The 21,619-nt window shown below is 40.7% G+C and overlaps 1 protein-coding gene across 3 annotated transcripts in view; it reads left to right on the top strand.

Moving 5' to 3' along the window:
• The window catches only part of st3gal1.S (ST3 beta-galactoside alpha-2,3-sialyltransferase 1 S homeolog), a 74,482-nt gene extending 58,997 nt beyond the window's left edge, over positions 1-15,485 (top strand). For all 3 annotated transcript variants that reach the window (XM_018223980.2, XM_041568030.1, XM_018223981.2), the window contains 4 exons: positions 1,868-2,047; positions 7,006-7,051; positions 10,738-10,857; positions 12,037-15,485. In XM_018223980.2, the coding sequence (XP_018079469.1) occupies positions 1,868-2,047; positions 7,006-7,051; positions 10,738-10,857; positions 12,037-12,210 (520 nt within the window). In that variant the 3' untranslated portion in view covers positions 12,211-15,485. The remainder of the gene's footprint in view (positions 1-1,867; positions 2,048-7,005; positions 7,052-10,737; positions 10,858-12,036) is intronic.
• Positions 15,486-21,619: the final 6,134 nt, after the last annotated feature.

Below are 21,619 nucleotides of genomic sequence, written 5' to 3'. Positions count from 1 at the left end.
CAGACAGTTTTTTCTGGTGGAAATAGCTACGTCCTGCTGTTTGGCAGCTAGATTTTAATTAGACATGGTGAATTACTAGCTGACAGTGGTTTGAAATAAAAAATATTCTCAGTCTCAGTTTGCTGGGCAGCTTAGTAGCCTTTAAATTTGACTAAAGGGCACTTTCCAATGGTTGGCAAATTAGTGTCTCAGGCATGTTTTCGTTGCACACCGTCAAGCACCTACAATATTTGCTGTACATATACAGTAAAGCCTATAATATTGTTTTCAGTCTCATTTGAGATGAATTCCAGATTTATCAAAGGTCAAATTTCAAAGTTATGTGAATTTTTTTTAATAAATTCGAATGTATCCACAATTCAATTGGGAGGTTATTTATGAAAAAACTTGGTTTAATATTCGATCGAATATGAACAATGTAAAAATTCAAATCAAATTCGATTAGAGTTTCCTCTGAAAAAAAACTTGAATATCAGGAAGGCAATTAAAGGACCAGTAACGTCAAAAAATTTAAAAAAAAATTAATTTGTATATGACGAAAAAATACACCAAGACATATTTAACTTTAAAATTGCAAAGTCTTTATTAAAAAATAACTTACTGAAACACCGCTTGCGCTCCTCTTCAGAAAAGGCGACAGGGCGACCACCCATTGTGCGATGCTTGATTTCTCCTCCCTGCCTTCCTTATAGGAGATAGCCAGGGAGGAGCAATCGAGTTTCGGTAAGTTATTTTTTAATAAAGACTTTGCAATTTTAAAGTTAAATATGTCTTGGTTTTTAAAACAAAAATTTAACGTTACTAGTCCTTTAACATCTTCAAATGGTTCAACGGACCTCTGCCATAGGTGGTGAATATTCGAATTAGAACTGTTTCCAGGGTTGAGGTGTGATAAATCTCACAATCAAATTCGAATTGGTGATTTAGTATTTAAATTTGTGAGTTTTGAAAAAAAAAAATTGAAAATTCTAATTTACCATTTGAACCTTAATAAATCTGCCCCTTAGAAGGCCCCATACAGTACATAGAGACGTTTCTTTTGTAAAAATTAATAAACTCAGGTTTGATACATGCGTCACCAGATGTCTGAAATGTAAATCCAGTATCCATGAATGCATGGTTGATATTTGATATGTGAAACGCAATAAACACCACCCCTAACTCCTTAGAGTAATTCCTTCACCCCCAGATGTGCAGTAGAGATGCCAACACCTTACCACCAGTGAAATTCCTTCACAGCAGAACTCAAACCATGATGAATTATGCAGGTTCCACTTCTAATAATATTAAATATTATTTAATATTGAAAACCCCAGAATTAGAATTAGGCTAAAATGTTGCCTAATTCTAAGCAGCATTCCCACATTCCTTATTACAAACTGACAAAAGTGCTCAGAAGACTACACTCAGCAATTTTACAAAATGTTGTGTGGGTGATTATATGCACCTCTTTAAAAAAAAAAATATATATATATATATATGTAACACGGGACTAAAGTTTACTGTTTCCATGAAGTTTCATAAGTGTTGGAAATGGTTTACAAAGCTTCAAAAAGTTTCCAGAGTGCTGGGGATGTCTAGTTATGGTTGATATAGAAACAGAAATTTGTTACGGAAATCCCCTTATTTAAACATTATTTCAGGCTTTGAAAAATAATCATGACTATGAATGGTGCTTTCTCTCTTTTTGCCCAAAGGAAGTTATTTGTTTTCCAATAGGAAGTGATGACATTCCAGTTAGTCAGAATCAAAATAAAAGTTTCGTCCAAGCATTATTTCCCCACGTTGGTCTGTATAAATAACTTTAATTACAATCTTGCAACTGAAGAAAATTAAATAACATGTGTATGATCTGTCTGGCTTTCAGGATGAACCACGCCCCAACAGCTCGTTTTGAAAAAGACGTTGGGAGTAAAACCACACATCACTTTGTCTATCCTGAGAGCGTCAGGGACTTGCATGTCAATGTCAGCATGATCCTTATCCCTTTCAAGACTCTAGACCTGCAGTGGATCGTCAGTGCGCTCACTAATGGGACCATCAACCGGTAAGTCTGATTTCTGTTGTGCTCTGAGTTTTAACAGGCTGGATTCTTTTGAGATTTAGTTATAAAATCTGCCTAAGAGTTCTTAGGCAGACAGGGGTCCATGGAGAAACCTGTGAAGGAACCATCGTCTTTCGGACTGACTTGTCAAAACCTCATTTCAAACGTATTTCTTGTGTGCTTTACAGGAAGCTAGAAGAAAGCTTGGACTAGCATTTTATTGAGGTCTCACTGGTGACACAAGTAGCCTTATAGTTCTTATTGTACGCCATGAGCACAATTGTGTAGGTTAATTATACCACTACAAGGTTACTTGGACTATTAAGAAAGAGGTGACCCAAACCCAGAGGATATGTACAGAACCTGGCTACAGAGCGACTGTCCACCTATAATCAACCCCTCTTACCTCAAATCAAAAAAAAGTAGGATACTGCATCTAGAGTATCTAGACAAATTTAATGTACATTAAAAATGTTGAACTTGTTGGACGTCTGTCTTTCAACCTAGATAGCCTGGTGTTATGAACAGACAGATGATAACTAGAAGAATCAGCCACAGTCAGTAACCAGTAAATCAAACTGGGTCCCAGGCATGGAACGAAAGAGAGCAACCAACTCTGAGTCACCAGAAGCAGTAGACCCCAGGGCATAACAGAACTAGAACCATAGACAACAGGGTAGAAACAGATATAGAGACAAGGAACCAGACACCAGAAACAAGTCTAGGCACATCACTTTTGATGGCAGTTCCCTGTTTGATTAGGTGGGATTAAGTTTTGTGTCTTAAAACAGGGCCTGAGAACCATGCTAAGATCTTTAGAAAGTGTATGAAGATCATATGAGGTTAAACCCTTAAGATGATTGGAGCCAACAAGGATGTGTTCATTGCAAACATTTACCTTATGGAATCACATTAGTGTCTTATGAGTAACTATGAGTAAATAATGGCTAATTGTGACTCTAAGTGCTGCTGGTTCAATTTATATACGTCATTCACTCATGTCCTCCAAGAAGTGTCCCCTTCTACTCGGTTGTGACATCCAGTTGAAAAAGCAGATCTGTTAATGTAAGTTTTGTGAGAAATCAGTGTCAGAACTACCAGGGGTGTAGGTGGTGCGACTGCACCAGGGTCTGCCGGTGGTTCGTGCAATTGTGAATCAACCACAATCTTTGCATCCGATTGGGGGTGAAGGGGTTGTCATTTTCTGCGGAAATGGTCTCAGTATGGCAACCGTACCAGTACCCTGCCCTTTGGACAGACAATAAGTGCTCCCTTTTCTTGCTGGTAATCCCAAAATCCTTCTCTTCAAAATTCCACTAGACAGGGGCACAGCCTAAGGACAATAGACTTTATTTAGATCTTATAAACCAATTAGAAACTTATAATTCCAATTCTTGAATCATCTTTCCCCCAGTCACCACTTTCCCTGCTGATATCCAACAGAGGCACTATGGGGTAAATCTACTAAGCGGCGAAAATTCACCAGGGACGGCTTCACAGTCATCGCAACACTTCAACAGGCGAAAATTCGCTCAGACAAAGCTAATTTACTAAAATGTGAAGTTGCGTCCAGGGCGCTGAACACTGGCTAATTTTCGCTATCGTTACTTTAAAGCGAAGATGCGCAAGCGTTCAATTATGCCTAGCACAAGTTCGTTAGAGGTCTTCGATCATGCTAATTTGCTTATGGCGGGAAATTTAAAGTTGAATGGACGTATATGTTGCAGCAAATATATTACAATACACAAGTCCAGGGAACCTTAATAAATAAAAAAGAGCTGTTATAATGCCCTACACATGAGCCCCGTGTATAGTTAATGTTTCATATGATAGAAAATGTAGGGGGGAACCGGGTTACCCAAAAAAAGGACTTTTGCAGCCTATTATTCTGAAAAAAGGAAAAGACGCCAGCGTTTTTTGGAACTTAGAAACTTTTTCCACTAAATAATATGTAAGTAACAGAAGAATGAGGAAGATCTGTGCACTTCGTCTGGTCTGAGCTGGAGAAGGCAAGTCTGGCGAAAGAGGCAACGTTCAGTAAAATCCGCATCTTGAATTTGCGGAGTAACGTCCATTCGCCAGAGCGAAAATTTGTCAATAGAGTGCGAATGATCGCAATCGTCTGTCTCTTTCGCTAGCGAAGTTACGCCTGCACCCATAAAACTACGAAGTGCCTGAAAGCGGTAACAATGGCGAATCATCAAACCCCATTGTGTTTGGCTTATGAAAATAACAAATATTAGTTACATTTTACTCCCTTCCAGATGCAGAGATTTATTTATTTTCTGTATTCTTGTACCCAAACAAGGTACACACACACCTTTTAACTGAAGGAATGCAAAGCAAAGCTCACCGTGTGCATAGAATAATTTTGGAGTTCATTAAAATCTGAGGAGGTGCAAAGCATGCCCTTATACCCACTCAATCTGTGGTGTGGTGTTGTTTGAAAAATCTCAGTAGAATCCCAATCACTCTGGTCGTTTGGCTGAAAGTATCTTAGTAAAAGAGTTGTTGGGGAGAGGTGGGTTGGACTTTGTTACCAGTTAATAATCATAAGCCCATGTGTTCCTAGGGAGAAGGATAAATAAGTCTTCACAGTTCCCTACCAACTATCATTTTCATTTATTGCTTTAGCTAAAACCAGGCATTTCCAGCAATCCACACAACAGAGATAAGATAGAGGTAATTTCAGGTAGAGAATGTTTGGCTGGGCCCTTATTAAACATCAGAGTGATGTCACAATGGGTGATAAACAGATGGCACATATTAGGAGATACCATCTCTGGCTCTCAGGGTACGCCCAAGGCTATTAGTTCATTTGGCAGTGACGTGTGCAGGAATATATCGTCTGAGAAGCAGAACACGCATTATACTTGTTTTACATTCTGTAGGTATTTAAAGGGAAAGTAAGTTTAACCATGACCAATGGATCATTTAAATATTATAAAGGTACATTACTGCTGCTCTACTTTTTGCTAGCAGTCTTGTGTAACCAAATGACCAATACTGTTCAACCCCGTTTATGCACCCCAACCTTTCTGATCCCTCTTCTCGTGCCCTTCAGTATATTTATATACACTCTTTCATTCCTGACAAAGGTCCCTGTGGTGGACCGGAGCGTTAAGCATAATAAATCTTTGGAAGATTGATTCAGCAAGTCCTGTGAGTGCGGTTCTTCTGCATTGCTTATATATATATATATATATATATATATATATATATATATATATATATATATATATATATATATATAGTGAAATAAAGAAGCTTGCACTCACAGGACTTATCAAAATCAAAAAAGGTGTTTATTTGGATCAAAAACGACTAATATATATATATATATATATCCCATACAACTGGTGCACTCTAAACTGTCCTCAAATGCCTTGGTGCCGGTCAACACATTAGTATAGCAGAAAACAAACAAACCGCACTCCAAGGACTTTGTGTCTCAAAAGCCAAGTGAAAGTTTATTCTTGCTCAACGTTTCGGGCTCCAACTGAGGCTTCTTCAGGAAGCTATATATATAGCTTGTTGATATCACAATGGTTTGTGTGGTTGGATATTGTGATATCACTTGCCTTGCACACTACACCAGACATCTTCAGCTTTTCTCTGGGTGTCGCTGCATTACAAAGGCTGTTATTGGAGTGGATTTGGTTAAAATTACACTACACGACACTAGATGAAATTAGAATCCTGTATATTTGGGGTTAGTTTGCCTTTTTAGGGGCACTTTCCTTTTAAACCATTCCCTCAGCATTTTCTAGAACAGAGGGTTTTATTGCATATGATACGACTCCCCAGAGTAGTGGAAATGTTTCATGGCTATTGTAGCACTAGACTGAATATTATTGTTTGTCATAATGAATGGAATTAGTATCAAGTAGTTCTCTGTCGCCCCCTAGGGGACAATAAGGGTCATTGCAACAAGCTGACGAAATCCTATCAGAATGAGGTAGAGACAATGTGAAGAGAAAGCAGTTTGGGGGTGTGGAGGGGCTTACAGTGAAAGGTGAAGATTGTAAAGTACAGTAATCACCTTCTACTGGAAAGAATGAAATCTCGCTTGGATTCTGGGTTCTCTTCCAGCCATGGTGCTATTTGTAAGGATTTTGTACGTTCTTCTCATGACAGGGTTGGACTGGGCTGGCGGGACACCGGGAAAAACCCGGTGGGCCCTCAGCCTTTGTGGGCTCTGCCGGCCCAGATCCACCCCCAGCAGCTGGTAGAGTCGTCGCTTCTTCCTGACCTCCTGAAGACAGAAGGGTATTCAAGGCAGGAGGCCCTGGGGGAATAGGCTGAGGGCCCATGGGGGGTGGAGGAGGGGAGACAGGGGGTGTGTGACCCATGATGTGGCAGCCCAGGTGGGCACAGACTCCTCCAGTCCGACGCTGCTCCATGGATTTCCTCGGGGTACTGTGGTAGGGTTTGCAACTTTTCACTGCTGCCCCCCTTCCTGGACCAGTGATGTCATGGGGCAGGGCTATGTTATGGTGCTGGCCGATTGGCCGATCGCTGCATCAGTCTAGGTCTAGGAGAATCATTCCTAACTTGGATAACAGGGCAGGCAGCACGTACGAAAACTGGACTGTCTGGGTTTAAACTGGACTGGTACAAATCCTATACTGTGGTTTCCTCCTACATTCCAAAAACATAAAGGCCCCATGATAATGTTGACCACAGTGTGTGAATGTCGTAGAGACCTTAGATTGTAAGCTCCTCTAGCAAAGGGACTGACGAAAATGATGTATAATCTCTGTACATGTAGAAGCGCAAATTAGCCACAGCAACATTTCTCCAGGTCTAACTGCTTTACACGGAGCATAAACTCATTGCTGATTAGTTGCCGTGGGTTACTAGACCAGGACCAGTTTGCACTTGTGTTAGAATGATGTAATATGTGGGAGTATCAGCCAATGCAGGTCATTGTGCTCAGCTTCTGTATTTCGTCTCCGCAGAACTTATGTTCCTGTCCCGCGTAAAGTCCGAGTCTCCAAGGACAAGGTAAGGAGATAATGTTCCAGTACCTTCTTCTCTGGGTGTTTCCTTGTTATTATAGTAAATATTTGTGGGGTGAAGAAGAGAAGTTGTAGGAAACCCATGCTGAAGAGAGCAGGCCGCTGTTATTGTTTCCCTGTGCACTGCTGCCTGGAACTTAAAGGATAAGTAAATCTTTAAAATAAGTGAATGTAAAATTGATGAGGATGCTACACTTAGCACTTTTGCAATGTACCTTCATTATTTATTTTTCTTTAATTCCAAGATATTAAGGGATACATGTGCTGTTAATATGAATGAATTTTGTTACAACATCGCCACCTGTTGGTCAGTTTCCCACCAGTCTGACCAGCAAGTAGTCAAGGAAGTTGTCAGGAGAAAGAAAGAGGCTGATGTTCTTCTGCTTAGGAATAAAATTCGAAAACTTTCTCGCATCTTCCCTGTTGCGAGCGCCCGATGGCGCGTCCCCTCTCTTCGACGCCAAATCCAAGATGGCATTGCCCATGATCCCCACATAAGGATGCCAGCGCAATGACGTCACGCGGACTGGCGCCAAATTCAAAATAAAAGGACGCACAGGACGCTGGTTCAATGCCCAATCGTAAGAATCGTTTTGTGAGTAGGGATGGGTGAATTTGACCCGTTTCGTTTCACCAAAAATTTGCGGCAGGCGAAATGTTGCCGACGCCCATTAAAGTCTATGGGCGTCATTTCTGCATCGAAACAAGGTGTAAAAATTTGCCCATCTCTATTTGTGAGTTCCTTGGTGCTTATTATTTCATGCCACATTGTTTATTGGACTTTTGACCCTGCTTGAACCTTGACTTTGCTTCTATTCTGCCTGCATTTGGACTTTTGCCTGGATTTGGATTACGATTCTGCTTGACCCCTATTTGTACCATGAACTTGGACTTTGACCCCTGGGCTTCCTCCTTGGTCCGGACAACTCCCGCTGGGAGTCTATACACCCCCTGACATTCCCTAAGCAGAAGAACATCAGCCTCTTTCTTTCTCCTGACAACTTCCTTGACTACTTGGTGGTCAGACTGGTGGGAAAATGACCAGCAGGTGGCGCTGTTGTAACACAATTCATTCATATTAACAGCACATGTATCCCTTAATATCTTGGAATTAAAGAAAAAAAAATAATGAATGTACATTGCATAAGTGCTTAGAATAGCCCCCTCGTCCATTTTACATTCATTTATTTGGTTGAAGGCTGACTTATCCTTTAAATGCACCGGGAAAAGCAAAAGGATTCTGGTGAGGCCCGTGGCTGTAAATGACTGTTGCTGCGTTACAGCAGAGCCTTGAGCATAATGACCAGGGATCATACACCCATCGCACTTCTCAGTCAGCTGCCAAAATCCTGCCTCATCCAGGGACGTCCAGCTTAGTCTGTCTGTGCAAATATCCCAGTGGATCCGTGTTCCATTATAAAACTAACCAGATGGCTCTGGGCTCCTCCATAAACAGCCGGAACTTTCTCAGCAGAAAATAAAGCCCAACCATTAGACTGGGGCCATAAACCTGCCCATAGATCCCTGAATACACAAACATTTACTGCCCTCCTGCTGTTTAATGTAGGGGGTTGTAAGCTCTTGGGTACAGAGGTCCTTTATTCTTTGCATCATCTCACTGAAGATAAAGGATAATGTCATGGTTAATATGTAGCTTATATACTTTATTTATAGGAGTGGCCATAGTGCTTCCCTTAAACAGTACAAGGGTATAGTTTATTTTATATATTTATAAATAGGTGTGGGAGCTGCCATACAACTTCCCTCGTATCAAGAGCAACAGATGCTGTATTAATTATAAATCAAACTAACAAATGATTAGCGTGGTTCTGCTGTTTCTCTGATAACCAGTATTGCTCTTAGGTATAAAATTGGGAATGGCAGATATAAGGGCTCCTTTGTAAATGCAGGGCTACAAATGGTGCACATTAGTGACGAGCAAAATTTTTTGCCAAGTTTCAGCAAAAATGACAGCCATAGACTCCAATGGGTGAAAAAAAATGTCGCACATCAAAAAATATTGTTACACTGCCACCCATAGAGGTCCAAGCATTTTGGCGATTTTTTTGCCGTTTCGTGGATTTTTTGGAGAGGTGAAACAGGGTCAGATTCACCCATCACTAGCGCACACACATTATCCCCCTGATTAGCCTGTGTATTCTGTGCAAGCTGGACCCATGTATGGCCTTTGGAGCACCCCCTATTCTAAAAACTCTGGGGAGTAGTGATGAACGAAATTTTTCCCCAAGGAAATGAGGCCCATAGACTCCAATAGGTTAAAAAAAATTGTTGTACCTCCTCGCAAGTCAAAAAAAATTGTCATCCAAAGATTTCAATGAAATTCAGCTAATTTTCTCAGTTTTCTCAATATTCGTCCATCACGTTCATCACTTCTTAGGAGTCCTAAAAAAGGCCCAATTTTAGGGATTGCTGCCACCTACTGGGCCAACTAGAAATTACACTTAACTGTATGTCAATGGCAGCTGGTGGTGCTTTGTAGTGAATTTGTCCCTTTGCGTTTCGACTTGAAATTCGTGAAACGGCGTTAAAGTCAATGGGCGTCCGAATAGTGTTGACATGCTAATTTTTTGATGCTTTTCCAACGCACGTCAAAAAAAATTTTGCCGCAGTTTTGTAAATGTATTCGCCGGCGGTGAAACGTGGAGATTTGCCGCAAATTCCCACCTGGAGAATTTATTCGCCCATCACTAGTGCTTTGCAATTAGAAGCCAATTTTGCTAGAATTCTGGCTTCCCAAACACCGTAAAGGGATACTGTCATGGGGAAAAAAAATTCACAACACATCAGTTAATAGTGCTGCTCCAGCAGAATTCTGCACTGAAATCCATTTCTCAAAAGAGCAAACAGATTTTTTTATATTCAATTTTGAAATCTGACATGGGGCTAGACATATTGTCAATTTCCCAGCTGCCCCTGGTCATGTGACTTGTGCTCTGACAAACTTCAATCACTCTTTACTGCTGTACTGCAAGTTGGAGTGATATCAGCCCCTCCCTTCCCCCCCCCCCCAGCAACCAAACAAAAGAACAATGGGAAGGTAACCAGATAGCAGCTCCCTAACACAAGATAACAGTTGCCTGGTAGATCTAAGAACAACACTCAATAGTAAAATCCAGGTCCCACTGAGACACATTCAGTTACATTGAGTAGGAGAAACAACAGCCTGCCAGAAAGCAGTTCCATCCTAAAGTGCTGGCTCTTTCTGAAATCACATGACCAGGCAAAATGACCTGAGATGCACCTACACACCAATATTACAACTAAATACACTTGCTGGTTCAGGAATGACATTTTATATTGTACAGTGAATTATTTGCAGTGCAAACAGTGTCATTTAGAAATAAAAACTACATCACAAAAATCATGACAGAATCCCTTTAAATCCAAAAGTCAAAGCCCGAAGCCAACAGTTTCTATAAAGCTGACACTTGCCAGGTGTGAGCACCCATAAACTTTGCGCCAGCTCATAAATCTCCCCTTTATCTCTGTTCCTCTCAGTTGAAGATTAGATTGTAAGCTCTGCAGCACAGAGAATTTCTGTAACTAGCAAACTCTATGTTCATGCCATTTGTATGTTCTACTGTTCTGTGCGTGACCCAGTTCTCGTATTCAGTTTGCAATGTGCCCCTAACTGGAGGTTTCCATGTTTAGGTTCTGGTTTACAGTCCGGAGCTGATGAAGTACGTGTACGACAAGTGGCTGTTAAATCACGGCCGATACCCCTCCACGGGGCTTCTGGCTGTCATATTCGCCCTCCACGTCTGTGATAAGGTACAAACTAACCTTTTCTTCTTCATCAATAGTATAGGGGAAGTTCACCTTTAAAGCAAAACTGAAACAACAAAGAATTTAAAGTGATACCACTGTATATATTCATGTACATTAGTGTTTTCAGTGAAAGCTGTGCTTTTTGTAAGTAGTTGTTAATAACATGATTAGTGGTGTAAATAGATGTTACTGGGCCCCCTGCAAATAAATTTTAGGGCGAAGAAAGTTAGTCCAGCACCCACTGTTTCATGAATAAAACGGCCTTTATTGGACCAAGGGCATTACAGCAACGTTTCAGACCAACTGGTCTTTTATCAAGCTCAATAAATTTTAGGGCCCCCAACATCTCATTTCTTAGTTTATGTTGAAATTTCTCAATAATTAGGGCCTCATAGGGCCCCCCAGAGTCAGACTTGGTGGCCCAGGGCCCACCGGCGCTGCTGCCTTGGGGCCCACTGCCAACCCCCACCCCAGAGGCAAAGTGCCCTCTGGCCCCCCTCCCCAAGCTACAACCCCCCCCCCCCATGGCACCCTGCGCCTACTTACTTTTTCTTTCAGCCATGCAGGGGCCAGGGAGGTAGGTAGGAAGCCGATTCCAACTTCCGCTCAAGGACCGGGTCTGGGCCAGTGGGGCCCACCTAGGCCCAGACTGACAATCTGTGGATTCTGGCAAATGCCAGAGGGGTTGCTGTAAGGTCCCATAGACAATCACTAATTAGTGGGCTGGTTGAGTACTATTTGGGCCTCTGAGTACTTGGTATGGACTGGTATTTTGACTCCCAGTCCAGACCCGGACCCACCGGGTTTTTTCCCAGTGTCTCGACTGGCCCAGTCCAACAGTGGGGGCCCCTATACCTCCTGGGCTCCCCTGCAGCCACAGGGTCTGCTTCCTCTTTAGTTACACCTCTGTACATGATTTCCCACCACCCCTAAGCTTACCTTCCCAACAGAGCCCACTGAGCATGTGCAGAGCCACAGACAAACACAATACTACCTAACAAGACCCAAGATGGGGAGCTGCTGGGTACAACAATGTCATTACTGTAATAGGGCTGCTCTCGACTGGTACAGTAAGACAGATGTTATAGATGGACTTGTCTAAGCAGCTTTACAATTGGTCTTCTAGACTTTCAGAGGAACCCCATAAGATTTACTGTATTTTAATTTTTATTCCCTATCTAGGTGGACTTATACGGATTTGGGGCAGACAGCAAGGGTAACTGGCACCACTACTGGGAAAACAATGCATCAGGCGGAGCTTTCCGTGTGACCGGAGTCCACGATGGGGATTTTGAAGCGAGCATTTTAGCAAATCTTACCTCCATCAACAAAGTTCTTATGTTCAGAGGCAGATGACCCTACATAAATATTGTTTTATAGAAGCTATCTATGAACAAGGCAGCCATGGACCTCTGTATGGAAAGCTAAAGTTGGAATGTGATTGGCTGCATTCTAAAAGTCAATGAAAAGGAATACCTGCCCAAAAAGTTCTCAATGGAAGATGCTTCTGACCTGAGCAAATCTGCAACTGGTATCGGTTCAGAGTATCTGCTTACAGACATGTGGAAACCAGCAATAATGTTCAACACACCATTACGTACAGTCAATTCAAATGCAGCCTCAACTAGAAACTGGACCTCCTCCTGTTGGGAATTGTTCAACTCTATGCTGAAGACATGCAGAACTGGATTATACATTAACTTTGTACTTATTTCCAAGGTTGCAGTTGAGTGCTGGTCATGTTCTTTCTGTTCCTCTAGTCATGGGTGCAGAATAATGAAGTTTTAGGGAGGCTCAGCCTCCACAAAGAGAGAGATCATCTCCTACATATATTTATAAGGAGTCTTCAATTGGCACCCTCTCCAAATAATTCACCCAACCAACTTTGCTGCTTCTGGTTAATGTGGAGAAAGACAAAAGAGGGTTTGCTGCTCCCTATAATGTCATGTCCAATGGAGGTCTTCTAGTGACTGTGGACCACCCTTGAACCACTACTTTCTTAACTATGTGGCACTAAGTTGAGTTTCTTTTTTTAACATGGATAGAAAAAAGTATTTTTTTTTACAAAAAAATGTTCTAAATGGAAAAACAGTGGTAACATTTCATCATCATCCATTCTTCAGCCATTTCAAGTTTTGCCAGAGCCTTAGACGAGGAGCTTGGTGTTTATATGGTAGACCTTTTTTCATTTTAGGGGGTGTAAAGCCCTTTCAACATAATGGATTTCTTCATTTAGTTGCAATGAACGTTGGAACCTTCTCAACAGAACCAATATACACATTTCCTGGTCATAAACATTTTTATTATTGAATACTTTCCAACGGTTTCCCGGTGGTTTCAATCTCAAAAACTAATTACGAACCGTATTTTTTTATCCAAGTAATTATTTATTTTTAAGAAACCTTTCAGATTCTTACAAGTTGTATCCTTGTGTATTTATTGTAGGGGCCGAAGCCTAAAGGGGCTGAAAATTTTAATTATACTTTTTTTGCCTGAATTTTAAGGCTGCTTAAATATTTCAAGTGTAGGTTTGAGGTCATGGAATATTTCTTTGCAAACATCAAAGCACCGCATGGTTCCACTAATGTTGGTAGTCAATTACTTTCTGCCATCCACTCATTTGGCCATTGGAGGTGCATCTGGTGTATCTTCTATTCAAGACAAGGTAGAACTTGGCTGAAGTTACTGTTAACAGAAATCAGGCTGTGAAAACTAATTTTGGCATGGCTAATATGCTGTTATTTATTTATATATCTATAGTAGCACATTGAGGTCAACACATTTTATCACTAACTCCAAAGGACTGATGAATGAGATCAATTATTTTGGTCCAAGAAACAAGTAATCAGGAATTGCCAGTCAACATGACCATTTAGTTAGTGCACTGAAAATAACATATTTCTGTACACCTGTCATATGACAATATATGGCAGAATTATGAAGGACCTTTTTCTGGTCAAATCACAGTCTCCATTAATTGTGAGAACTGTATGTTTTACGTCTTGGGCTAAAATGGGTTGGTGACAATCCCACCATTACCACTTTAAAATTGCACATAAGTGCAGATGGAATAGGCAATCTATTGTTCTCCAACTACAACTCCTAGGATGTCCCCTCTAACATTGCCGGTAGGAGCATTCTAGGAGTTGGAGCTAGGGTGTGGAATGTTGTTTTCTCTGCTATATCAAGTGTTTGATGCACCAAAGAGCTTGTGTGTTGAAGTTGACAATCATATTCATAGAGTCTACCATGTCCTAGACATAGGGTGGCCACCTGGCCAATAAAAATGCTGCTTTATGGGAAGAAACAGAACAGTAGTATGAGCAATGGTTTATTATTCTAGAAGAGGTGGCAGGTCTTCATCAACCTCCGGAGGTTCATATCTACATATACAATCCCATATGTTCCACTACACTGACTACAATTTTCAAAATTGTTTATCATATTTGGGTTGTGGCATCTAAATCTGAGACTAAAACAATTGCTTGCCTATTTGAGAATGTCACCTGAAAGCATAGTGGGATCACCATCCCTGGAGATCATTTCACAAGTAAATTATCTCCATTGTTATAACCCATACCATCCAACCATATCAACCCATTCGCTGTAACTGGTCAACCTCATTATGACTAATGGTTACTACCCTAGAGTTCAATCTACTGCACTTTGGGGTACCTATATCTGCTTTGTAACTCTTAGAAGTCAAGGTTGTTTGGGAGGTTTTGGATCTACTTTCCACCATAGCAATTTCCAAAAAATACCAATATGTAAGGTGCTCCTTATCTCTGGCTACAAAATGTCTGGCTTGTATCTACTTGCTTCCTTTTGACAGATATCAGGGTTCGATCAGAAGAGGTACTGTATGATGGGGAAAAATTCCTAAAGTTCTAGATAACACTGGTTAACTTTTCTGTTTATCCTCAATTAGTGAGAAGGATCATCCAAAGTATGACCAGCTGGTTTTTGTGGAGCACCGTCCTATATTGTATACATTGGTACGGTTAAAGTGTTACTGACGCAATGTGATTGAATCCCATTCCATTGAGATGTGTGGATACCATTAAGTTATAGGTTCCTGAGTTTGAGTTTATAAGCAATGTACTTTGTATTTAAAGAAGAACTGAAATCGACTGTTTTTGAATCAAGTAATGGAGTTTGGTGGCAGAATGAAACGGTTATGATGGTTTGGTGCTCTTAGTACTGGAGGAACAGGTTGATTTATGCACCTTACTCATCTACTCATCATCTCATAAAGACGATATGACGTCTACCTCTTTTGTATTTAGGAAATCATATGATATTTTTTCCCCCCCAAAACCACATAAACAAAGGGAACCAGTGCTTGTGCCAAACTTGTGCGTGAAACGCATGATGTCGCTCTAACCTATTGTAAAAATGCAACACTGAGTCCTGCTTAGAGAGGATGAAGATGCTAAAGTGCATTTCCGTTGCCTTTATTTAATACTGAACATATTGGCAACGCCAAGTAATTAAAGACAACTATTCTTTAAGGATAAGTAAACCTTTAAAAGTAGTGAATGTAAAATTGATGAGGATGCTACACTTAGCACTTTTGCAATGTACCTTCATTATTTATTTGTCTTTAATTCCAAGATATTAAGGGATACATGTGCTGTTAAAATGAATACATTTTTTTACAACTGCGCCACCTGCTGGTCAGTTTCCCACCAGTCTGACCACCAAGTAGTCAAGGAAGTTGTCAGGAGAAAGAAAGAGGCTGATGTTCTTCTGCTTAGGAAAGATGTGAGAAAGGTTTCTAATCGTATTCCTAAGCAGAAGAACATCAGAGCAGCCTCTTTCTTTCTCCTGACAACTTCCTTGACTACTTGGTGGTCAGACTGGTGGGAAACTGACCAGCAGATGGCACTGTTGTAACAAAATTCATTCATATTAACAGTACATGTATCCCTTAATATCTTGGAATTACTATCTGGAAAAAAATCAGGGTCCTGTTTATTAAGCCTTGAATTTTTATTTTTAAGGGAAAATTCTGAATTTTTAGAGGTTAAAAAAAGATTTATTATGCTCCAAAGCTGCTAAAAAATCTGAATCCAAGTATAAAAACTTGTCAAAGTCATGTAAAAGTCAATGGCAGATGGTCCCTTTTACACTACGATATTTTTTGCCTTCATGATTTTTCAAGGGTTTTGGGCTGTTCGGCGCTAGTTTTTGTTTGAAAATCAGTTTTTTTGGACAATAATTCGGAAAAGTTCACAAGTCGCATTGTTGCCTGATTTTGTTAAGACTTTTTCCCGCAGGTACAACTGTAGATTGTTTTGCAAATTAAGGTAATTTGTGCTTGTAAATTTGGTATTTTTTTTTTTTTAATAAAAATGAAAAATAAAAGAGTTTTAATAAATAACCCCCCTAAAACTTTGAATAGCTAAAAAGTCCAATAGGAACAGCGCAGCTCCCTTTTACTTACTGTAGAACCTCGACTTTTACTTGCAGAAGTTTTGTTTGAAGTTGAAATTTTGTTTTGCGTTTTCTGTTTTCTACACTTCATAGATCTCAAATTTTTAGAGTATCATGAGTAACTTCATCTGTCCAGCTGTTGCCCAAATAAAATTGCAAGGAGGCGATCCTGCTACACAGTCATAATATTAGAAGTGTAAAAGTGCTAATATCACGGAAATGAAAAAAAATGACATGAATATAAATGACAAAAGTGCTTAGATGAGCAATTTTGCATTCATTTCTGTGCGTTGGTATCTGTGGATGACATTTTCCAATCCCCCTAATTTAAAGTGAATTTTAATGTAGAATTTTGTTGCAAATTATTCTGCAAAAACTGTACAGATTATTTTCTGCATCAAAATATTCCTCCAAAAATTGTAAAATCATACTTTTAATGCTCTGGCTTTGTCATAGAGCAGAATTCTACTTTTATTTCATTATTTCCTCCTTTGACGCATGATGTTGACATGTGCCTATGTATTTGTGACAGATATTATACATTTTGTACAAAAAGAAAATGTTGAAATTTGTGTATATAGTACAAAAAGCCAAAGTTTCTCTGGGTGAGATTTCTGGGTGAGATTTCTTACTATTGTTTTGTATTGCAGATTGGTACAAAAACTTATTTTACTTGAAATAAATCCATTCTTATTAAATATCAACCTCTCTGTTTTGTTTATGGGTTTTTTCCCTTGGTGAGAATGTGATATGTCCAGACTCCAGATTCCTGGTAATTAGGAAGCGCTGCCTCTGAGCCACATTTTACATCATTCTATCCTGGAAGAAGAAAGAAGGATTTTACTAAAGGCATACCATCAGATATCACAGTTAAAGGGCAAAGAAGCATCAGAATTGCTTGCAAAATTGTGCTTAATTACCTATGCTGTCATAGTTTTATGGGATCTCTCTGTACAGACTATGAGCAAACTTAGGGACTGTTCCTGCTGAATTGTGCTTAGTACAGGGAATACCTATGCTGCCATAGTTTTATGGGATCTCTCTGTACAGACTATGAGCAAACTTAGGGACTGTTCCTGCTGAATTGTGCTTAGTACAGGGAATACCTATGCTGCCATAGTTTTATGGGATCTCTCTGTACAGACTATGAGCAAACTTAGGGACTGTTCCTGCTGAATTGTGCTTAGTACAGAGGAATACCTATGCTGCCATAGTTTTATGGGATCTCTCTGTACAGACTATGAGCAAACTTAGGGGACTGTTCCTGCTCAATTGTGCTAAGTACAGGGGAATACCTATGCTGCCATAGTTTTATGGGATCTCTCTGTACAGACTATGAGCAAACTTAGGGACTGTTCCTGCTGAATTGTGCTTAGTACAGGGAATACCTATGCTGCCATAGTTTTATGGGATCTCTCTGTATAGACTATGAGCAAACTTAGGGACTGTTCCTGCTGAATTGTGCTTAATACAGGGAATACCTATGCTGCCATAGTTTTATGGGATCTCTCTGTACAGACTATGAACAAACTTAGGGACTGTTCCTGCTGAATTGTGCTTAGTACAGGGGAATACCTATGCTGCCATAGTTTTATGGGATCTCTCTGTACAGACTATGAGCAAACTTAGGGGACTGTTCCTGCTGAATTGTGCTTAGTACAGGGGAATACCTATGCTTCCATAGTTTTATGGGATCTCTTTGTACAGACTATGAGCAAACTTAGGGGACTGTTCCTGCTGAATTGTGCTTAGTACAGGGGAATACCTATGCTTCCATAGTTTTATGGGATCTCTTTGTACAGACTATGAGCAAACTTAGGGACTGTTCCTGCTGAATTGTGCTTAGTACAGGGGAATACCTATGCTGCCATAGTTTTATGAGATCTCTTTGTACAGACTATGAGCAAACTTAGGGACTGTTCCTGCTGAATTGTGCTTAGTACAGGGGAATACCTATGCTGCCATAGTTTTATGGGATCTCTCTGTACAGACTATGAGCAAACTTAGGGACTGTTCCTGCTGAATTGTGCTTAGTACAGGGGAATACCTATGCTGCCATAGTTTTATGAGATCTCTCTGTACAGACTATGAGCAAACTTAGGGGACTGTTCCTGCTGAATTGTGCTTAGTACAGGGAATACCTATGCTGCCATAGTTTTATGGGATCTCTCTGTACAGACTATGAGCAAACTTAGGGACTGTTCCTGCTGAATTGTGCTTAGTACAGGGAATACCTATGCTTCCATAGTTTTATGGGATCTCTTTGTACAGACTATGAGCAAACTTAGGGAACTGTTCCTGCTGAATTGTGCTTAGTACAGGGAATACCTATGCTGCCATAGTTTTATGAGATCTCTCTGTACAGACTATGAGCAAATTTAGGGACTGTTCCTGCTGAATTGTGCTTAGTACAGGGGAATACCTATGCTGCCATAGTTTTATGGGATCTCTTTGTACAGACTATGAGCAAACTTAGGGACTGTTCCTGCTGAATTGTGCTTAGTACAGGGGAATACCTATGCTGCCATAGTTTTATGAGATCTCTCTGAACAGACTATGAGCAAACTGTTCCTGCTGAATTGTGCTTAGTACAGGGGAATACCTATGCTGCCATAGTTTTATGAGATCTCTCTGAACAGACTATGAGCAAACTTAGGGACTGTTCCTGCTGAATTGTGCTTAGTACAGGGGAATACCTATGCTTCCATAGTTTTATGGGATCTCTTTGTACAGACTATGAGCAAACTTAGGGACTGTTCCTGCTGAATTGTGCTTAGTACAGGGAATACCTATGCTGCCATAGTTTTATGGGATCTCTCTGTACAGACTATGAGCAAACTTAGGGGACTGTTCCTGCTGAATTGTGCTTAGTACAGGGAATACCTATGCTGCCATAGTTTTATGGGATCTCTCTGTACAGACTATGAGCAAACTTAGGGGTCTGTTCCTGCTGAATTGTGCTTAGTACAGAGGAATACCTATGCTGTCATAGTTTTATGGGATCTCTCTGTACAGACTATGAGCAAACTTAGGGACTGTTCCTGCTGAATTGTGCTTAGTACAGGGGAATACCTATGCTGCCAGGCCCGGACTGGCAACCTGTGAACTCGGGCAATTGCCCGTGGGGCCGCTCTATTTCCTGTTCAAGTGGGCCGCTCTTGAACAGAGAGATAAGTTGTGTTTTTCCCCCTCCGTTGCCTTGAATGAAGTCAAGAGTAAAAAAAACGGCAGACCAATAGGGCAGGACAGAGTTAAATGCGGCCCAGCTTGAACCGCTCGGTTGCCTGTATAATTAGGAGAGAGAGAGACTCTGCTGCTCTGCGACAGCACGCCCCCCTCCCCCTGGACTGTGTGCTTGGCTGGACTGTGTGCTTGAATAGGAGACGTCACAGCTCATCATGTGACTCGTCGCCTCTCTGCATTGTAATCCGTCGGCAAGTGAGCTCCTGGGAAGAGGTACTGTTCAGTAGGGGAGGTTAAAGCTATAGACATGGGAAGGGAGCCTGGGAGAGGGATCACTGACTTTATTGCTAAAAATATTTTGTGCTGCGCAGGTACTAGCCACAATCTGATACAATCTTGACTGTTGAGGGGGGGGGGTTTGAGGAGCTCTAGTTCAACAAGTGCTTTGTTTTTCAGTTTAACTGTTTATTGCTAATAATGTTTCGTGCAGCGCAGGTACCAGCCACAATCTGGACTGTTGGGGGGGGGAACTTGGTGAGTTCTAGTTCAGCGAGTGCTTTCTTTTTTGGTTTAATAATCATTAAACCAAAAAACAAAGCACTCGTTGAACTAGAACTCCCGAACCCCCCCCCCTCAACAGTCCAGATTGTGGCTGGTACCTGCGCTGCACGAAACATTATTAGCAATAAACAGTTAAACTGAAAAACAAAGCACTTGTTGAACTAGAACTCCCCAAACCCCCCCCCCTCAACAGTCCAGATTGTATCACTTGCATATCACGTATCACTTGCATATTATAAGAAGTAATATACCCCATACTATAATGGTGAACTATTGAATCCTTGTAATTTTTAAATAAAATGTTTAAGGCTTATAATAAATGGCAAATCAACAAAGTGGTTAATATAGACACACTAGATTTATGTGGTGCCGTTAAATAATGTTTTACTGTACTATAATGTAATAATAATAATTAATTATGGTAATATTTGACATTAATTACAGTTAAGCGAGAAAGGCAGCCCTTTATGCACATCACCTATAACCATTTTTGCAGTTTTACCCCAATATACTGTATGTGTGGATGAGTACAAAACATAGTGTTTTTACATGTGGGCTGCTTTGATTATTTTGCCCGGGCTGCTTTTTACTCCCAGTCCGGCCCTGTATGCTGCCATAGTTTTATGAGATCTCTCTGTACAGACTATGAGCAAACTTAGGGGACTGTTCCTGCTGAATTGTGCTTAGTACAGGGAATACCTATGCTGCCATAGTTTTATGGGATCTCTCTGTACAGACTATGAGCAAACTTAGGGACTGTTCCTGCTGAATTGTGCTTAGTACAGGGAATACCTATGCTGCCATAGTTTTATGAGATCTCTCTGTACAGACTATGAGCAAATTTAGGGACTGTTCCTGCTGAATTGTGCTTAGTACAGGGGAATACCTATGCTGCCATAGTTTTATGGGATCTCTTTGTACAGACTATGAGCAAACTTAGGGGCTGTTCCTGCTGAATTGTGCTTAGTACAGGGGAATACCTATGCTGCCATAGTTTTATGGGATCTCTCTGTACAGACTATGAGCAAACTTAGGGACTGTTCCTGCTGAATTGTGCTTAGTACAGGGGAATACCTATGCTGCCATAGTTTTATGAGATCTCTCTGAACAGACTATGAGCAAACTTAGGGACTGTTCCTGCTGAATTGTGCTTAGTACAGAGGAATACCTATGCTGCCATAGTTTTATGAGATCTCTCTGAACAGACTATGAGCAAACTGTTCCTGCTGAATTGTGCTTAGTACAGGGGAATACCTATGCTGCCATAGTTTTATGAGATCTCTCTGAACAGACTATGAGCAAACTTAGGGACTGTTCCTGCTGAATTGTGCTTAGTACAGGGGAATACCTATGCTGCCATAGTTTTATGAGATCTCTCTGAACAGACTATGAGCAAACTGTTCCTGCTGAATTGTGCTTAGTACAGGGGAATACCTATGCTGCCATAGTTTTATGAGATCTCTCTGAACAGACTATGAGCAAACTTAGGGACTGTTCCTGCTGAATTGTGCTTAGTACAGGGGAATACCTATGCTTCCATAGTTTTATGGGATCTCTTTGTACAGACTATGAGCAAACTTAGGGA

The sequence above is a fragment of the Xenopus laevis genome, chromosome 6S, assembly GCF_017654675.1.
Source record: "Xenopus laevis strain J_2021 chromosome 6S, Xenopus_laevis_v10.1, whole genome shotgun sequence".
In the NCBI taxonomy this organism is placed as follows: domain Eukaryota; kingdom Metazoa; phylum Chordata; class Amphibia; order Anura; family Pipidae; genus Xenopus; species Xenopus laevis.
This window is presented reverse-complemented; position numbering and strand designations above follow the sequence as displayed.